The 11726-nt window shown below is 50.0% G+C and overlaps 2 protein-coding genes and 1 pseudogene across 11 annotated transcripts in view; 2 read left to right on the top strand and 1 right to left on the bottom strand.

Moving 5' to 3' along the window:
• Nucleotides 1-3441, top strand: part of ANXA9 (annexin A9) — a 16871-nt gene extending 13430 nt beyond the window's left edge. For 2 of the 3 annotated variants that reach the window (XM_032267430.1, XM_032267427.1), the window contains exon 13: nucleotides 2283-3441. In XM_032267430.1, the coding sequence (XP_032123321.1) occupies nucleotides 2283-2525 (243 nt within the window). In that variant the 3' untranslated portion in view covers nucleotides 2526-3441. The remainder of the gene's footprint in view (nucleotides 1-2282) is intronic. The other variant, XM_032267428.1, reaches the window with a different exon arrangement.
• An 814-nt stretch (nucleotides 3442-4255) lies between these two features.
• On the bottom strand, nucleotides 4256-11383 carry MINDY1 (MINDY lysine 48 deubiquitinase 1). Of its 8 annotated transcripts, XM_032267416.1 has the most exons (10): nucleotides 11365-11383; nucleotides 9775-10574; nucleotides 9338-9395; nucleotides 8864-8928; nucleotides 8071-8229; nucleotides 7458-7563; nucleotides 6965-7107; nucleotides 5549-5699; nucleotides 5049-5204; nucleotides 4262-4791 (listed from the first exon to the last, which is right to left on the bottom strand). In XM_032267416.1, exons 2-10 carry the CDS (start codon nucleotides 10225-10227, stop codon nucleotides 4616-4618), a joined length of 1467 nt encoding a protein of 488 aa, XP_032123307.1. In that variant the 5' UTR covers nucleotides 10228-10574; nucleotides 11365-11383; the 3' UTR covers nucleotides 4262-4615. The 8 variants fall into 8 exon arrangements, with proteins under 8 accessions (XP_032123311.1, XP_032123307.1, XP_032123310.1 ...); XM_032267420.1 differs by lacking the exon at nucleotides 11365-11383 and having other exon boundaries at nucleotides 4256-4791; nucleotides 5508-5699; nucleotides 7458-7560; nucleotides 9775-11158; XM_032267419.1 differs by lacking the exon at nucleotides 11365-11383 and having other exon boundaries at nucleotides 5508-5699; nucleotides 9775-11158.
• On the top strand, nucleotides 6523-6637 carry LOC116542553 (annotated as a pseudogene).
• Nucleotides 11384-11726: the final 343 nt, after the last annotated feature.

Genomic DNA, 11726 nt, shown 5'->3' with positions numbered 1-11726 from the left:
GGTGGATCACTTGAGGTCAGGAGTTTGAGACCAGCCTGGCCAACATGGTGAAACCCGTCTGTACTAAAAACAAAAATATTAGCTGGATGTGTGGTACACACTGTAGTCCCAGCTACTCAGCAGGCTGAGGCGGGAGAATCGCTTGAACTCAGGAGGTAAAGTTTACAGTGAGCCGAGAGCGCGTCACTGTACTCCAGCCTGGGTGACACAGCAAGACCCCATCTCAAAAAAACAATTATTATATTTAATACAGCTTTGGTGTAAAGAGTACTTGTGGCCGGGCTTGGTGGCTCATGCCTGTAATTTCAGCACTTTGGGAGGCCCAGGTGGATGGCTTGCTTGAGTCCAGGAGTTTGAGACCAGCTTAGGCAACATAGTGAAACCCCATCTCTACTAAAAATACAAAGATTAGCTGGGTGTGGTGGTGGGTGCCTGTCATCCCAGCTACTCAGGAGGCTGAGGCAGGAGACTTACCTGAACCCAAGAAGTGGAGGTTGCAGTGAGCTGAGATCATGCCACTGCACTCCAGCCTGGGCGACAGAGGCAGAAAAAGCGTACCTGTACAACAATAAGAGTATTCTTCATGAGTGACTCTTGCCCCAATTCTATAATTTAGAGTAACAAGAGTTAGAAGAATGGACACTGGGGAGCAACTGGCAATCTTTCAACAATACAAAACTAATGATGCATGGAAGTTAGTAGACATTAGGCCCACTGGCAATCAGGTAATGAGTCCAAATGAATTGGAGCATCCTGTTTTACTTCATTTTCTTTTGTTTGTCAAAGGAGTTTATGGTCTGTGGGGATACCTAAGTGTGTGTTACAGGCATTTCTGGGAAGAGTCTAGTGAGGAAAGTGACTCAGGAAACTCTGAAAATGAGGGTATTAGGAATTGGTGACAACACTGGTGCACAGAAAAAAACCAGCAATTTTACACTTCAAAGTTTTTATTTAGAAATCTCTCATAACAACACATTATTTAGTATAATCCATTATAATTCAGGATTTTGATAACTTGTACCTCTGTTATTTTATTTTTTTATTTTTTGAGACGGAGTCTTGTTCTGTGACCCAGGCTGGAGTGCAATGGTGTGATCTCAGCTCACTGCAACCTCTGCCTCCCGGGTTCAAGCAATTCTCCTGCCTCGGCCTCCTGAGTAGCTGGGATTACAGATGCCCCCCCACCACACCCGGCTAATTTTTATATTTTTAGTAGAGATGGGGTTTCACCATGTTGGCCAGGCTGGTCTTGAACTCCTGACCTCAGCTGCCCAAAGTGCTTGGATTACAGGGGTGAGCCACCACACTTGGCCCGTTATTTCTTTTCTTTTTCTTTCTTTCTTTCTTTTTTTTTGGGGGGATGGTGGGGGACAGAGTTTCGCTCGTGTTGCCCAGGCTGGAGTGCAATGGCGCAATCTTGGCTCACAAATTCCGCTTCCCGGGTTCAACCTATTCTCCTGCTTCAGCCTCCCGAGTAGATGGGAGTACAGGTGTGCACCACCATGCCCAGCCTAATTTTTTGTATGTTTAGTAGAGACGGGGTTTCACCATGTTACCAAGAATGGTTTCGATCTCCTGATCTCGTGATCTGCCCGCCTCGGCCTCCCAAAGTGCTGGGATTACAGGTGTGAGCCACCACGCCCAGCCTGTTATTTTTAAACTGAACCTTTCATTATTTAGCCAAAAAGCAGGAGGCCTGCTGCATGTACAGGAGGAAAATAGCAACGTTGAACACTAAGGGTGATTCAGCATGGAGAACCTGAAATGCTGAGACGGGCCCGAGAGATGGCCCTATTGGGTAGAATCAGAACCAGAAGTCACACAGCCTTGATCCTTATCAGAGCCCCATCAGCTCAGGTTTATCCTCCTTGGACATTCACTAACTTAAAAGTTGAAAACAGTGTTCCTGGTTTTCCTACTGGCAGTCTTTATATGCACCAAGTCTCTTCCAGCCTTCCTGGTGTACCTGTCTTTGGAGCTGCTCACCACCAAACTGTGGAGGTGCACGGTTCTAAGCTAATGGCAGGGCCAGGAAAAACATGTGGAAGGAGGGAGAGAAGTAAATACTCAAGCTGCCTCCACAGAGACTGATCTTTCCTGCTGTGTCATCTTTCACGAGGACGGACAAAGATAACTTTTGTCCAAGATAATGTATAATGTATACTCCTATTCCTTGACTCCCACCTTGCCTCCCTTTCCTACAGGAACCCTCCATGCCATTCAATCCCTTCTCTCAGTGAGACTCTCACCAATTACCCACCATCTGTTTCTTCCCCCACTAGGAAGCTGAGCCCAATTACCAAGTCCTGATTCGTATCCTTACCTCTCGATGTGAGACCGACCTTCTAAGTATCAGAGCTGAGTTCAAGAAGAAATTTGGGAAGTCCCTTTACTCTTCTCTCCAGGTGAAACTTGGCTACTTCTTAGCCTGGAGCCCCAGCGCCTTCACTCCCCACCTCCACCCTCTCTCCCTGCACACAGCTGAGCATATTTTGGCCGGGAGAAACCCAGGAGTCTTTGGTTAACATAGTGCAGGACTCTGAGCTCCAGGGAGGACCCTTCCCTTCCAGATGAACTGTGATGGACCAGCCCAAAGGAGGGGAGAGAGTACTTGGGCCATAGTGGTGGTGAATCTTTCTAACACTGAATTCCCTTGTCTGCAGGATGCAGTGAAAGGGGATTGCCAGTCAGCCCTCCTGGCCTTGTGCAGGGCTGAAGACATGTGAGACTTCTCTGCCCCACCCCACATGACATGCGAGGATCTGAGAGTTCCGTGTTTGGCTGAACCTGCAGGAGACCTGCTGGGCCTCCAAGTAGGGTAACCCCTCACTGAGCACCACATGCTTCAGCTTCTTGTTGAGGCTGGAACGGTTTCTTTAAAATCCCTTAATTTTCCTCATCTCAAAATTATATCTGTACCTGGGTCATCCAGCTCCTTCTCGAGCATGAGGAAATGAGTTCTGATCATTTCTGTCTCAATCATCCCTCCTGTACCTTGGCCAGAACATCTCGCTGATACTTGAGTTCTTTTGGCAAACTTCACTGTTGTTTGGGTTCTCTGATTGAAGTTTGGGTGGAGCAGGACATGGAGCAGGAAGAGGCCTTGGAGTTGAGGTGCCTTTGATGTGAGCTTGGCTATTCAGCAGGAATCCTGTTTTGCCCTAGTGCTGCAGGAATCAACGCGCACCCTCTCCATGTCTCCCTTCACCCTCATTCTCCAGGAAACTTCAGGCAAAACAATTGAGAAACAGGCACCAGAACAAGATGAGAAATGGTCAGAGGGAGCAGCCAACCATCTGTATGAACTGGGAAGCAAGCGGAGGGTCAAGCTACCCTCACCAGCCTGGGAACTCTTGGGTTAGCAGAAAGCACAACCCTCAAATTCACGTGTCCAAGCAGAGAGCTGGAAACGCACCTCCCACAAGAGCACTATTTCCCATAAATACTTAGCAAAAACAGAAACAAACACAAAAACAGGCTTTGGTTCCCCCTGCTGGCTAAATTAGAAATGACAGGTAGCCCGGCACAGTGGCTCACACCTGTAATCCCAGCGATTAGGGAGGCCAAGGCAGGCAGGTCACCTGAGATCAGGAGTTTAAGACCAGCCTGACCAACATGGCAAAACCCCATCTCTACTAAAAATGAAAAAAATAGCTGGGTGCAGTGGTGCATGCCTGTGGTCCCAGCTACTTAGGAGGCTGAGGGAGGAGAATCACTTGAACCCGGGAGATGGAGGTTGCAGTGAGTTGAGATTGCGCCACTGCACTCCAGCCTGGGCAACAGAGCGAGACTCCCTCTTAGAAAAAAAGAAAGAAAGAAAGAAAGAAAGAAATGACAGGTAACCACCTTCCCCCCCGATTCAACTCCCACTTTTTGCATTCTTCAATTGGGTCAAATACTTAACCCCGTTGCTTCAGGGTAAGGCAAACAACAGATCTCAGGAAATAAGGTTTTTTTGTTTGTTGGTTTGTTGCTGTTTTGTTTTGAAACGGAGTTTCACTCTCGTTGCCCAGGCTGGAGTGCAGTGGCGCGATCTTGGCTCACTGCAACCTCTGCCTGTAGGATTCAAGTGAGTCTTCTGCTTCAGCCTCCCAAATACCTGGGATTACAGGTGCCTGCTACCATGGCCAATTAATTTTTTGTAGTTTTAGTAGAGATGGGGTTTCGCCATGTTGGGCGGGCTGCCCTCGAACTCTTGACCTCAGGTGATCTGCCCACCTTGACCTCCGAAAGTGCTGGGATTACAGGCGTGAGCCACCGCACCTGGCCAGAAATTTTATTTCCAAACCCCAGGAAGGCATTACAAATAACAGAGATAGAAACCCAAATTAAGTCTTGAAACAACTGGAGACAGGCCTGGCTGGGTGGCCAGGAGCATCCAGGCAGCAGGGATGGGACGCAGGAGAGATGCATTCCAGATAGAGACCTCCCCAGAGCCTCAGTCTGTATATATGTGTGACTATTCAGGGACTGGACATTGAGAACCAGAAGCCCATCAGTCCCAGTGTTACCCCGGGTGGGATGCAGAGAAGGCAGCAGCATGAGGTCAAGAACATTACCAAGTCTGACCTTTGCATTTGTCGCCTGCTCTGATCCCCAACAGTCCATAAATAAGTTATCCTGCACATCTCAAGGGTAGAGGCGGGGGAACAAGCCAACTAGCCATAGCCTCTGGAAGAAGGGGCAGGCCAGCCTGGCACTGGGGCGGACCTAAAGCAGAATGCAGTCTGACTCGTGCTTCGGCCTCTGCCGACGCTCCCCAGCTGGGCGTCCAGATGTGGCTCCTCTCCCCTGTACCGGATTTAACAATTGGTCATTGAACTGCCTCGGAAGAGCACAAGAAGAGATTCTAGACGGAGCAGGTGTCAGGATAGGGACAGGGAGTAGGGAGAGGAAGACAGGAAGGGGCGCCAGGGGAGACAGACAGGCAGGAGAAGGGCCCTGAGAAAAGAAACCTTGAAGAGACCAGTGTGGGAATAACAGGTGCTCTGGACCCAGCAAAGCACGAGGTGGAAACCGGGAGCGTGGGAGCCGGAGCCGCAGCCCACCTGCGGTGACAGGGTCCGCGCCCGCGTCCACACTGGCTGTGCTGTCTGCTGCTGCTGATATTCCTCCTGCTGAAGCTGCTGGGCCAGCTCCAGGTCGGTCAGCCCCAGCGCGCCTTGTGGCTGCTGCTGCTGCAGGGACAGAGCAATCAGGTAGTCCTGGGAAGAACAAGAGTTGTAGGTGGGCTGAAGCCCAAGGCTATGGCTATTCAGGCGAGGTTTCCAAATCAGTTTTTCTGCATCCCTCAAATTCTCTAGCTCTTTCTCCTTCCAGAGCAGCACACACAGCCAAGTGCATTATCTGTGGTGCCAGAGAATACACACCAAGTGAGGAGCCGGCCTGAGGTAACCCAGAGAGTGAGGAGGCATGGGTTTGCGTGGCCTCTAGTGTTAAAATGCGCGTAGCAAAAAGCTCTCCGAGGCACATGTGCTCTCCGCACTTTTCCTAAGGGCCCTACACACCTGGTCTACCTGCAGCTGCTTTTCTGGGGAGCCACTCCCACCTTCTGCTCCAGGCCCCTTGCCCAGGGAATGACTCAGGTGAAAGTCGGAGTCACAGAAGCAGCTGTCTCCATCCACATTGTGCAGGCTCTCCCATACGACTTGCTCCTCCTGTAGAAAGCCCTGGTCAGTGACCAGTAGGTACAAGTGACTCTACAAAGAAAAGAACAGAGCTCATTGCAGGCTAGATGATACAGAGGCAGTTCACTGCCAGAAATCTTCTGAGATGCACAGCTGGAGACCATTTGAATAGGCTGGTGTGCAAGGTGGGAGATGCCGGTATGAGCATGTGGAAGAAAGGGACGTCTGAGCATATGTTCAGCTGGGTGTGAGCATGGTGGTCATTTAGGTCAAGCGTGGAGTCCTCGGGGCTGAGACGCCACACAAGACCCTGCTCCCCTCATCTCCCATTGTTCTCTGGGCTCTGACAATAAAGCCTTTGGGAACCAGAGACCCCTCCTGCTTCTGCTCAAATCCTAGAGAGCTTTGGCATTTTCTAACTTTTTTTGGTGGGGGAGGGGCACAGAGTCTTGCTCTGTTGCCCAGGCTGGAGTGCACTGCAGTGGTGTGAGCCGAGGGGATCACGGCAACCTCCGCCTCCTGGGTCCAAGTGATTCTCCTGCCTCAGCCTCCTGAGTAGCTGGGACTACAGGCGCGCACAACCACGCCCAGCTAATTTTTGTATTTTTAGTAGAGGGGGTTTTACCATGTTGATCAGGCTGGTCTCGAACTCCTGACCTCGTGATCCATCCACCTCGGCCTCCCAAAGTGCTGGGATTACCGGCGTGAGCCACTGCGCCCAGTCCGGCAGTTTCTAACTTTTGAAGACCAGCATTGTTCAAAAATTCAACTGCCCTTTCCTAGGAGAGGATTGTATTTTCCTGTCCCATTGACAGCAGGTTTATCCCTATGTCTTGCTCTGGCCAGTAGATGTGAGCAGAAATGATACGTGTCATTTCCGAACAGAAGCTCTAAGGTCTACGGCCATACCACCCTGAATGCGCCCGATCTCGTCTATCTTGGAAGCAAAGCAGGGTCAGGCCTGGTTAGTACTTGGATGGGAGACCTGGGAATACCGGGTGCCGTAGGCTTAAAAAAAGAAGAAGAAGAAGAAGAAGAAGTTCTAAGCACGAGTGCACAGTGCCCCCCTCTCTCTCTCCCTGCATCTATTCCAGATAAAGGATCCTTTGTCAGCTGGGCCGCACAGTGAAAGTGGTGGGGGGACAGAACCACAGCCAATCCACAGTGGACATGCAGCAGGAGTGGGAAATGAACCTTTGCTGTGGTAAAGCAAACCACAGGGATTTCAGGGGTCGTTTGCTACCGCGGCTTAATCTAGCTGATCCCAGCTGGACCCATGAGAAAAAGGCACGAGGAAATGACGGCACCACAGCCCGTCGCCCCCAGACCCTCATTACCTTGTGCTTAGTCATGGTGCTAAAGTGGTTGTTTCGGAAAAAGACGCTAAGTTCTCCCTCCTTAGCAGCTGCGGTCAGCTCACACAGCCCGTGGTAGGTCAGCTGGGCTGCCGTGGTCTCCAGGAACTGCTCCGCAATCAGGCCTGTCACAACGGCACAAGTCAGGGGAAACTTGGCTTAAATTCAAGGTGTCCAACAGGAAGGACCATCCAGCGAGCCCCTGTCAAACGCCCTGGGGGTTAGTCCCACCTTCTGACGTCCCCTTCTTGAAACCTGGCTGTATTCATTCACTTAGCAAATACTATACTCATAGAGCCGCTGCCTCGTGCCAGGCACTGGGGATACCTCAGTGAATGAAACAGAAATTCCCCAAGCTCCTTCTTGTGAAACTTACATCTAGTGGGATGTGGTGGGAGAGGACACACAATAAAAACTAAGCCTCAGGAGCCGTCATTCCCGCCACATAATATCCATGAAAGGGGAGGAATGTCACCTTCTGTCACGAGGTTGGTGTCACTGGAGTGTTTGCAGGTGATGATCTTCTCCACCAGCTGGTTGTAACTCAGCTTCCCAACCGCACGCACAGCCTCAGGACTCTGCTTGGGTAGTGAGTGGGATGGTGAAATACCAAAAAAATTGTTGTTGTTGTTTTTTTAAGGAAGGAAACGAACAAAGCTCACAAGGAATGCAATCCTGTGATGAATGGTTCCTAAACATTTTTTTTTTTCTAAAAAAAAAAAAAAAAAAAAAAAAAAAGTCTGGAACCATTCATCACAGGGTTGCTGTACATTGCCTATATTGCCCAGGGTAGCCTCGAACTCCTCCCAAGTAGCTGGGAATACAGGCATGTGCCACCAAGCCCATCTGGTTCCTGAACTTTTGATGTCTAAAGAACTGATCTATTTGCATGCAGTTTGTTTGTATTTGTATGTTACCCCCAAAATAGGTTAAAATTCAAGGAATTCTGTACGGGGTCCAGTCTTCAAACCCTATTTCCCTCCCAAGCCAAACTCACCCCTAACTCCTTAACCTCTGCCCCACAAAAATTTGCCTCTCTCATGTCAGCTTGAGCTGGATAAGGTCCCAGTGGGCCCTCCCACCCTCACCTGAGGATCAACAAGCCAGCCATGGTACAGAGGTATGCCTAGGAGGTCAAAGACACTGCACTCGGGTGTATACTCAAAATCGGAGACGCCTGTGAACCTCACATTGACATCCAGACCTGTGGCCAGTTTAGGCAGCACTGTCATTGCATCATCCACATTCTGAGGGTAGAAAAAACATGATGGATATTCTAGCCTTCTCTCCCACCATCCACTCCCACCTCTAGAAATTAAAAATTAATCTTGTTGCTTTTCTTCCCTGATTCTCTTACAAGCCATTCCATTTCTCCCTTGCCTCAACTCTTCTCCGTCTTACATAAATGAACATTGCTTTTTCTTTTAGAGTCAAGGTCTCCTTCTTTCATTCAGGCTGGAGTGCAGTAGTGCGATCCCGGGTCACTGCAGCCTCAAACTCTTGGTTTCAAGTGACCCTCCAGCCTCAGCCTTCTGAGTAACTGGGACTACAGGCATGCACTGCCATACCTGGCTAATTCTTGAAAAAAAAATTTTTTTTTTTTGGTAGAGACAGGGGTATTATTATGTTGCCCACGCTGGCCCTGAACTCTTGGCCTCAAGTGATCCTCCCTCTTTGGCCTCTCAAAGTGCTGGGATTACAGGCATCAGCGCCAGTCCAATAGACATATTTTCTAAGACAAAAATAAACTCCTCTGACTCCTGCAGAATAAAATCTTGGTTCAAGGAAATCTCTAACGAAGCAACAAAAGGCTCCTCTTAATATCTCAAGATGTCCCCTTACAAACCTGCAACCCCTATGCCTGCAGACCTTTTGTCTCACCTGCTGAAAATTAAGCTGAAGTCCCTCTGACTTCTCCTGGGGCTTGATGGACAGGAGGCAGTTTCCTACAAGACAGGGCCCCTTATCAGCTTACCCCACCAATTTCCCAAAAGCTAAGCTTCCTCTTCTCCTAGAGAATGGGGGTAATTTCACAGAACACAGATTTTCAGAGCTGGAAAAGACTTTAAGTCTAATCTGGACTCTTCATTTCTCAGAGGAGGAGACAGGTTCCTAAAGGTAAAGGGCCCGCCCAGGGTCACATACAAAAGCTAAGGGCAGAATTGGTGTTACAACCCAGGGCTCCTGACACCTTTGCTTTTCATTCTCTAGCCTTGCAGAGAAGCCCCATAGACCCTTACCCTCCCTGCCATATCAGAACCCTCAAATGGAGATCCCTGAACAGTCTGGATTTCTGGCTGAGCGGATAGGTCTGGAACCCCTTGGGTAATTCCTCTCCAAGGCCTAGTCACTCACCAAGATGGGCCATGAGCTCATCCGATGTGATCACCTCCTTCTGCGGGGGGAGCTTCACCTGGAGGCAGAAGGGGTGATCACGTGTGTGCTCCCCCCACTCCCGGAAAAAGCACTAAAGGAAGAACCCATGGAAAGGCAAGGGGGAACTCCAGTAGTAGGGTGGGGCAGGAAAAAAGGCTTGCAACTGGCACAAGGGAATGAATGTGAAATCTTGCAAGGCATGTGCATTTGCTAGGGAGTAGGAGATACAGGGGTAGAACATCTTCCTCTTTTTCTTCCTTTGTTTTTAGGAAGATCTTATTTGTTCAAGCTGGAGAAATAGGGACGATAATCTGAAAAGTTTTGACCGGTTTGAGAACATCAGGATGATCAAGGAAGTAGGTCTGGGAAGAATACTCCCCGATACCTTCCACACCCCTAACTGCATGTTCCCTTACCTTCCACTGAAGAAAGAGGATGTTCATGATGGCAAGGAGAGGGCAAGGGCCGTTGGTGCTCTGGGTGATGATGGGTGTCCGTTCTCCTTTCCAAGGGATCCACTTGACACAGTAGAAATCTGGCTCAGGCTGCCGGGTCCTGGGGGACTGAGGAAGCTCCTGGGGCATGGAGCATGCCCTCGTTGGCTCTACTTCAGGCACTGTCCCAAGGGTTGGCTCTGGGGGACTTGAGCTAGCTTCAGGTGTAGGGGACTCAAAGTTGTCCCCACACTGGCCAGGCAGCGAAGCTTGGTCTGCTGGCTCCTGTTCTCCAGCCTCCCCATCAGCATCTCTCGTATCCGTGTCCTGAGGGTGATCATCCAGGCCTCCCGGGACCTCGTGGTTTTCAGGGATGACTGCTTCTGCAGTCCCGGCCTTACCAGGGGCTGGATGCTCAGGCTGATGGTGTTCCATGGTCAAAAGGGAGTCAGCTGAGGGGCAATGAAGGTGTTTACTGACTTCAGGGACTTGCCTAAGCCAGGCTTGGGATGCGAAAGAGGGGCCCGTCCAATAAGAAAATCATTGGGCTGGAAAGCAAACTAACCCAGAAAAGTCTTGGAAAAGGAATGTAGCGTGGAAGGCTGGCTAGTGTTTGGGCATCACTGCTGGCTATGGACAGTATATGGGTAAACAGAAGGGCCCCGTGCTGAGTTCTTTCCACCTCTAACTTGCTGTGACCAGATGAGACCAGGAGGGTACAGGGCTTCCAGGCTCGGGAGGGAAGACTGGTGGGGCTGAAGACATGGGTGGAGTGAGCTTCCCTGAAACAGATCATGACAGGGAATGAAGACAGTGAGAAAGGGAGAGGACGCAGGAGAAAGAAGGAAAAGAGATGAAGAAAGAAATGTTAATCTACATTAACTAACGGTTATTAATATGACGATCTTTAGCTTACCCTAATAGGCGTCACATCGTAACCCCCTCATAGCCAGGACAGGGATATTCCTCTGCCCTACCCCGCACCCTGCCCCCTCACACAACATCCTAAGCATACACAGGCTGCTTGTATTTTTAGGGATACCTTCTCTGTCTCACCCAAGGGTGAAAGATCAACAGTCACATAGCGCTTTGGGTGAAGAAGGGAGGAGGCACAGGGAGTTAGTGCCATGCCCCCAAAGGTGAAATGCTGGTGAGGAAGGGGAAGTCTTTTTCTCCTCCAAGGGCTCTCCTGAACCTTACACAATCCCAAACCACAATATAAAGGCCTTGGGTGGGGTTTCCTGTAAACTGGGAGGGGAAATGTAGCCTGTGGGGACTGGAATCAGAGACTGGTTCCGATAAGTAACTTCAGATTAGGGTCACAAAAAGCAAAAAGCACTCCCCACAAGTTCTCCCAGAAAGCCTCTTTTTTTTTTTTTTTTTTTTTTTGAGACGGAGTTTCGCTCTTGTTACCCAGGCTGGAGTGCAATGGCACGATCTCGGCTCACCGCAACCTCCGCCTCCTGGGTTCAGGCAATTCTCCTGCCTCAGCCTCCTGAGTAGCTGGGATTACAGGCACGCGCCACCATGCCCAGCTAATTTTTTGTAGTTTTAGTAGAGACGGGGTTTCACCGTGTTGACCAGGATGGTCTCGATCTCTTGACCTCGTGATCCACCCGCCTCGGCCTCCCAAAGTGCTGGGATTACAGGCGTGAGCCACGGCGCCTGGCCTGCTTTCTTTTTTTTATTGTTTTTTGAGATAGGGTCTCACTCTTTGCCCAGGCTGGAATGCAGTGGCACAATCATGGCTCACTGCAGCCTCTACCTCCAGGGCTCAAGTGATCCTCTCACCTCAGCCTCCCAAGTAGCTGGGACTACAGGTGTGCGCTACCATGCCTGGCTACATTTTGTATTTTGGTAGAGATGGGTTTTTGCCATGTTGCCCAGAGTCTTGAACTTCTGAATTCAAGTGATCCACCTGCCTTGGCCTCCCA

The sequence above is a fragment of the Sapajus apella genome, unplaced genomic scaffold, assembly GCF_009761245.1.
Source record: "Sapajus apella isolate SASKATOON/1434 unplaced genomic scaffold, GSC_monkey_1.0 scaffold169, whole genome shotgun sequence".
Classification (NCBI taxonomy): domain Eukaryota; kingdom Metazoa; phylum Chordata; class Mammalia; order Primates; family Cebidae; genus Sapajus; species Sapajus apella.
The sequence above is the reverse complement of the archived record's forward strand: the minus strand, read 5'-3'. Positions and strand labels throughout refer to the sequence as shown.

Bases quoted from the DNA above. Each gene is read 5' to 3' on its own strand.
- MINDY1 (XM_032267416.1), bottom strand. From the start codon at position 10,227: ATGGAACACCATCAGCCTGAGCATCCAGCCCCTGGTAAGGCCGGGACT. The intron at 9,396-9,774 runs GTAAGGGAACAT...TTCTGCCTCCAG, and splicing joins TCCTCTTTCTTCAGTGGAAG to GTGAAGCTCCCCCCGCAGAA. The intron at 5,205-5,548 runs GTGGGAGTGGCT...TGTTCTTCCCAG, and splicing joins CAAGGGGCCTGGAGCAGAAG to GACTACCTGATTGCTCTGTC.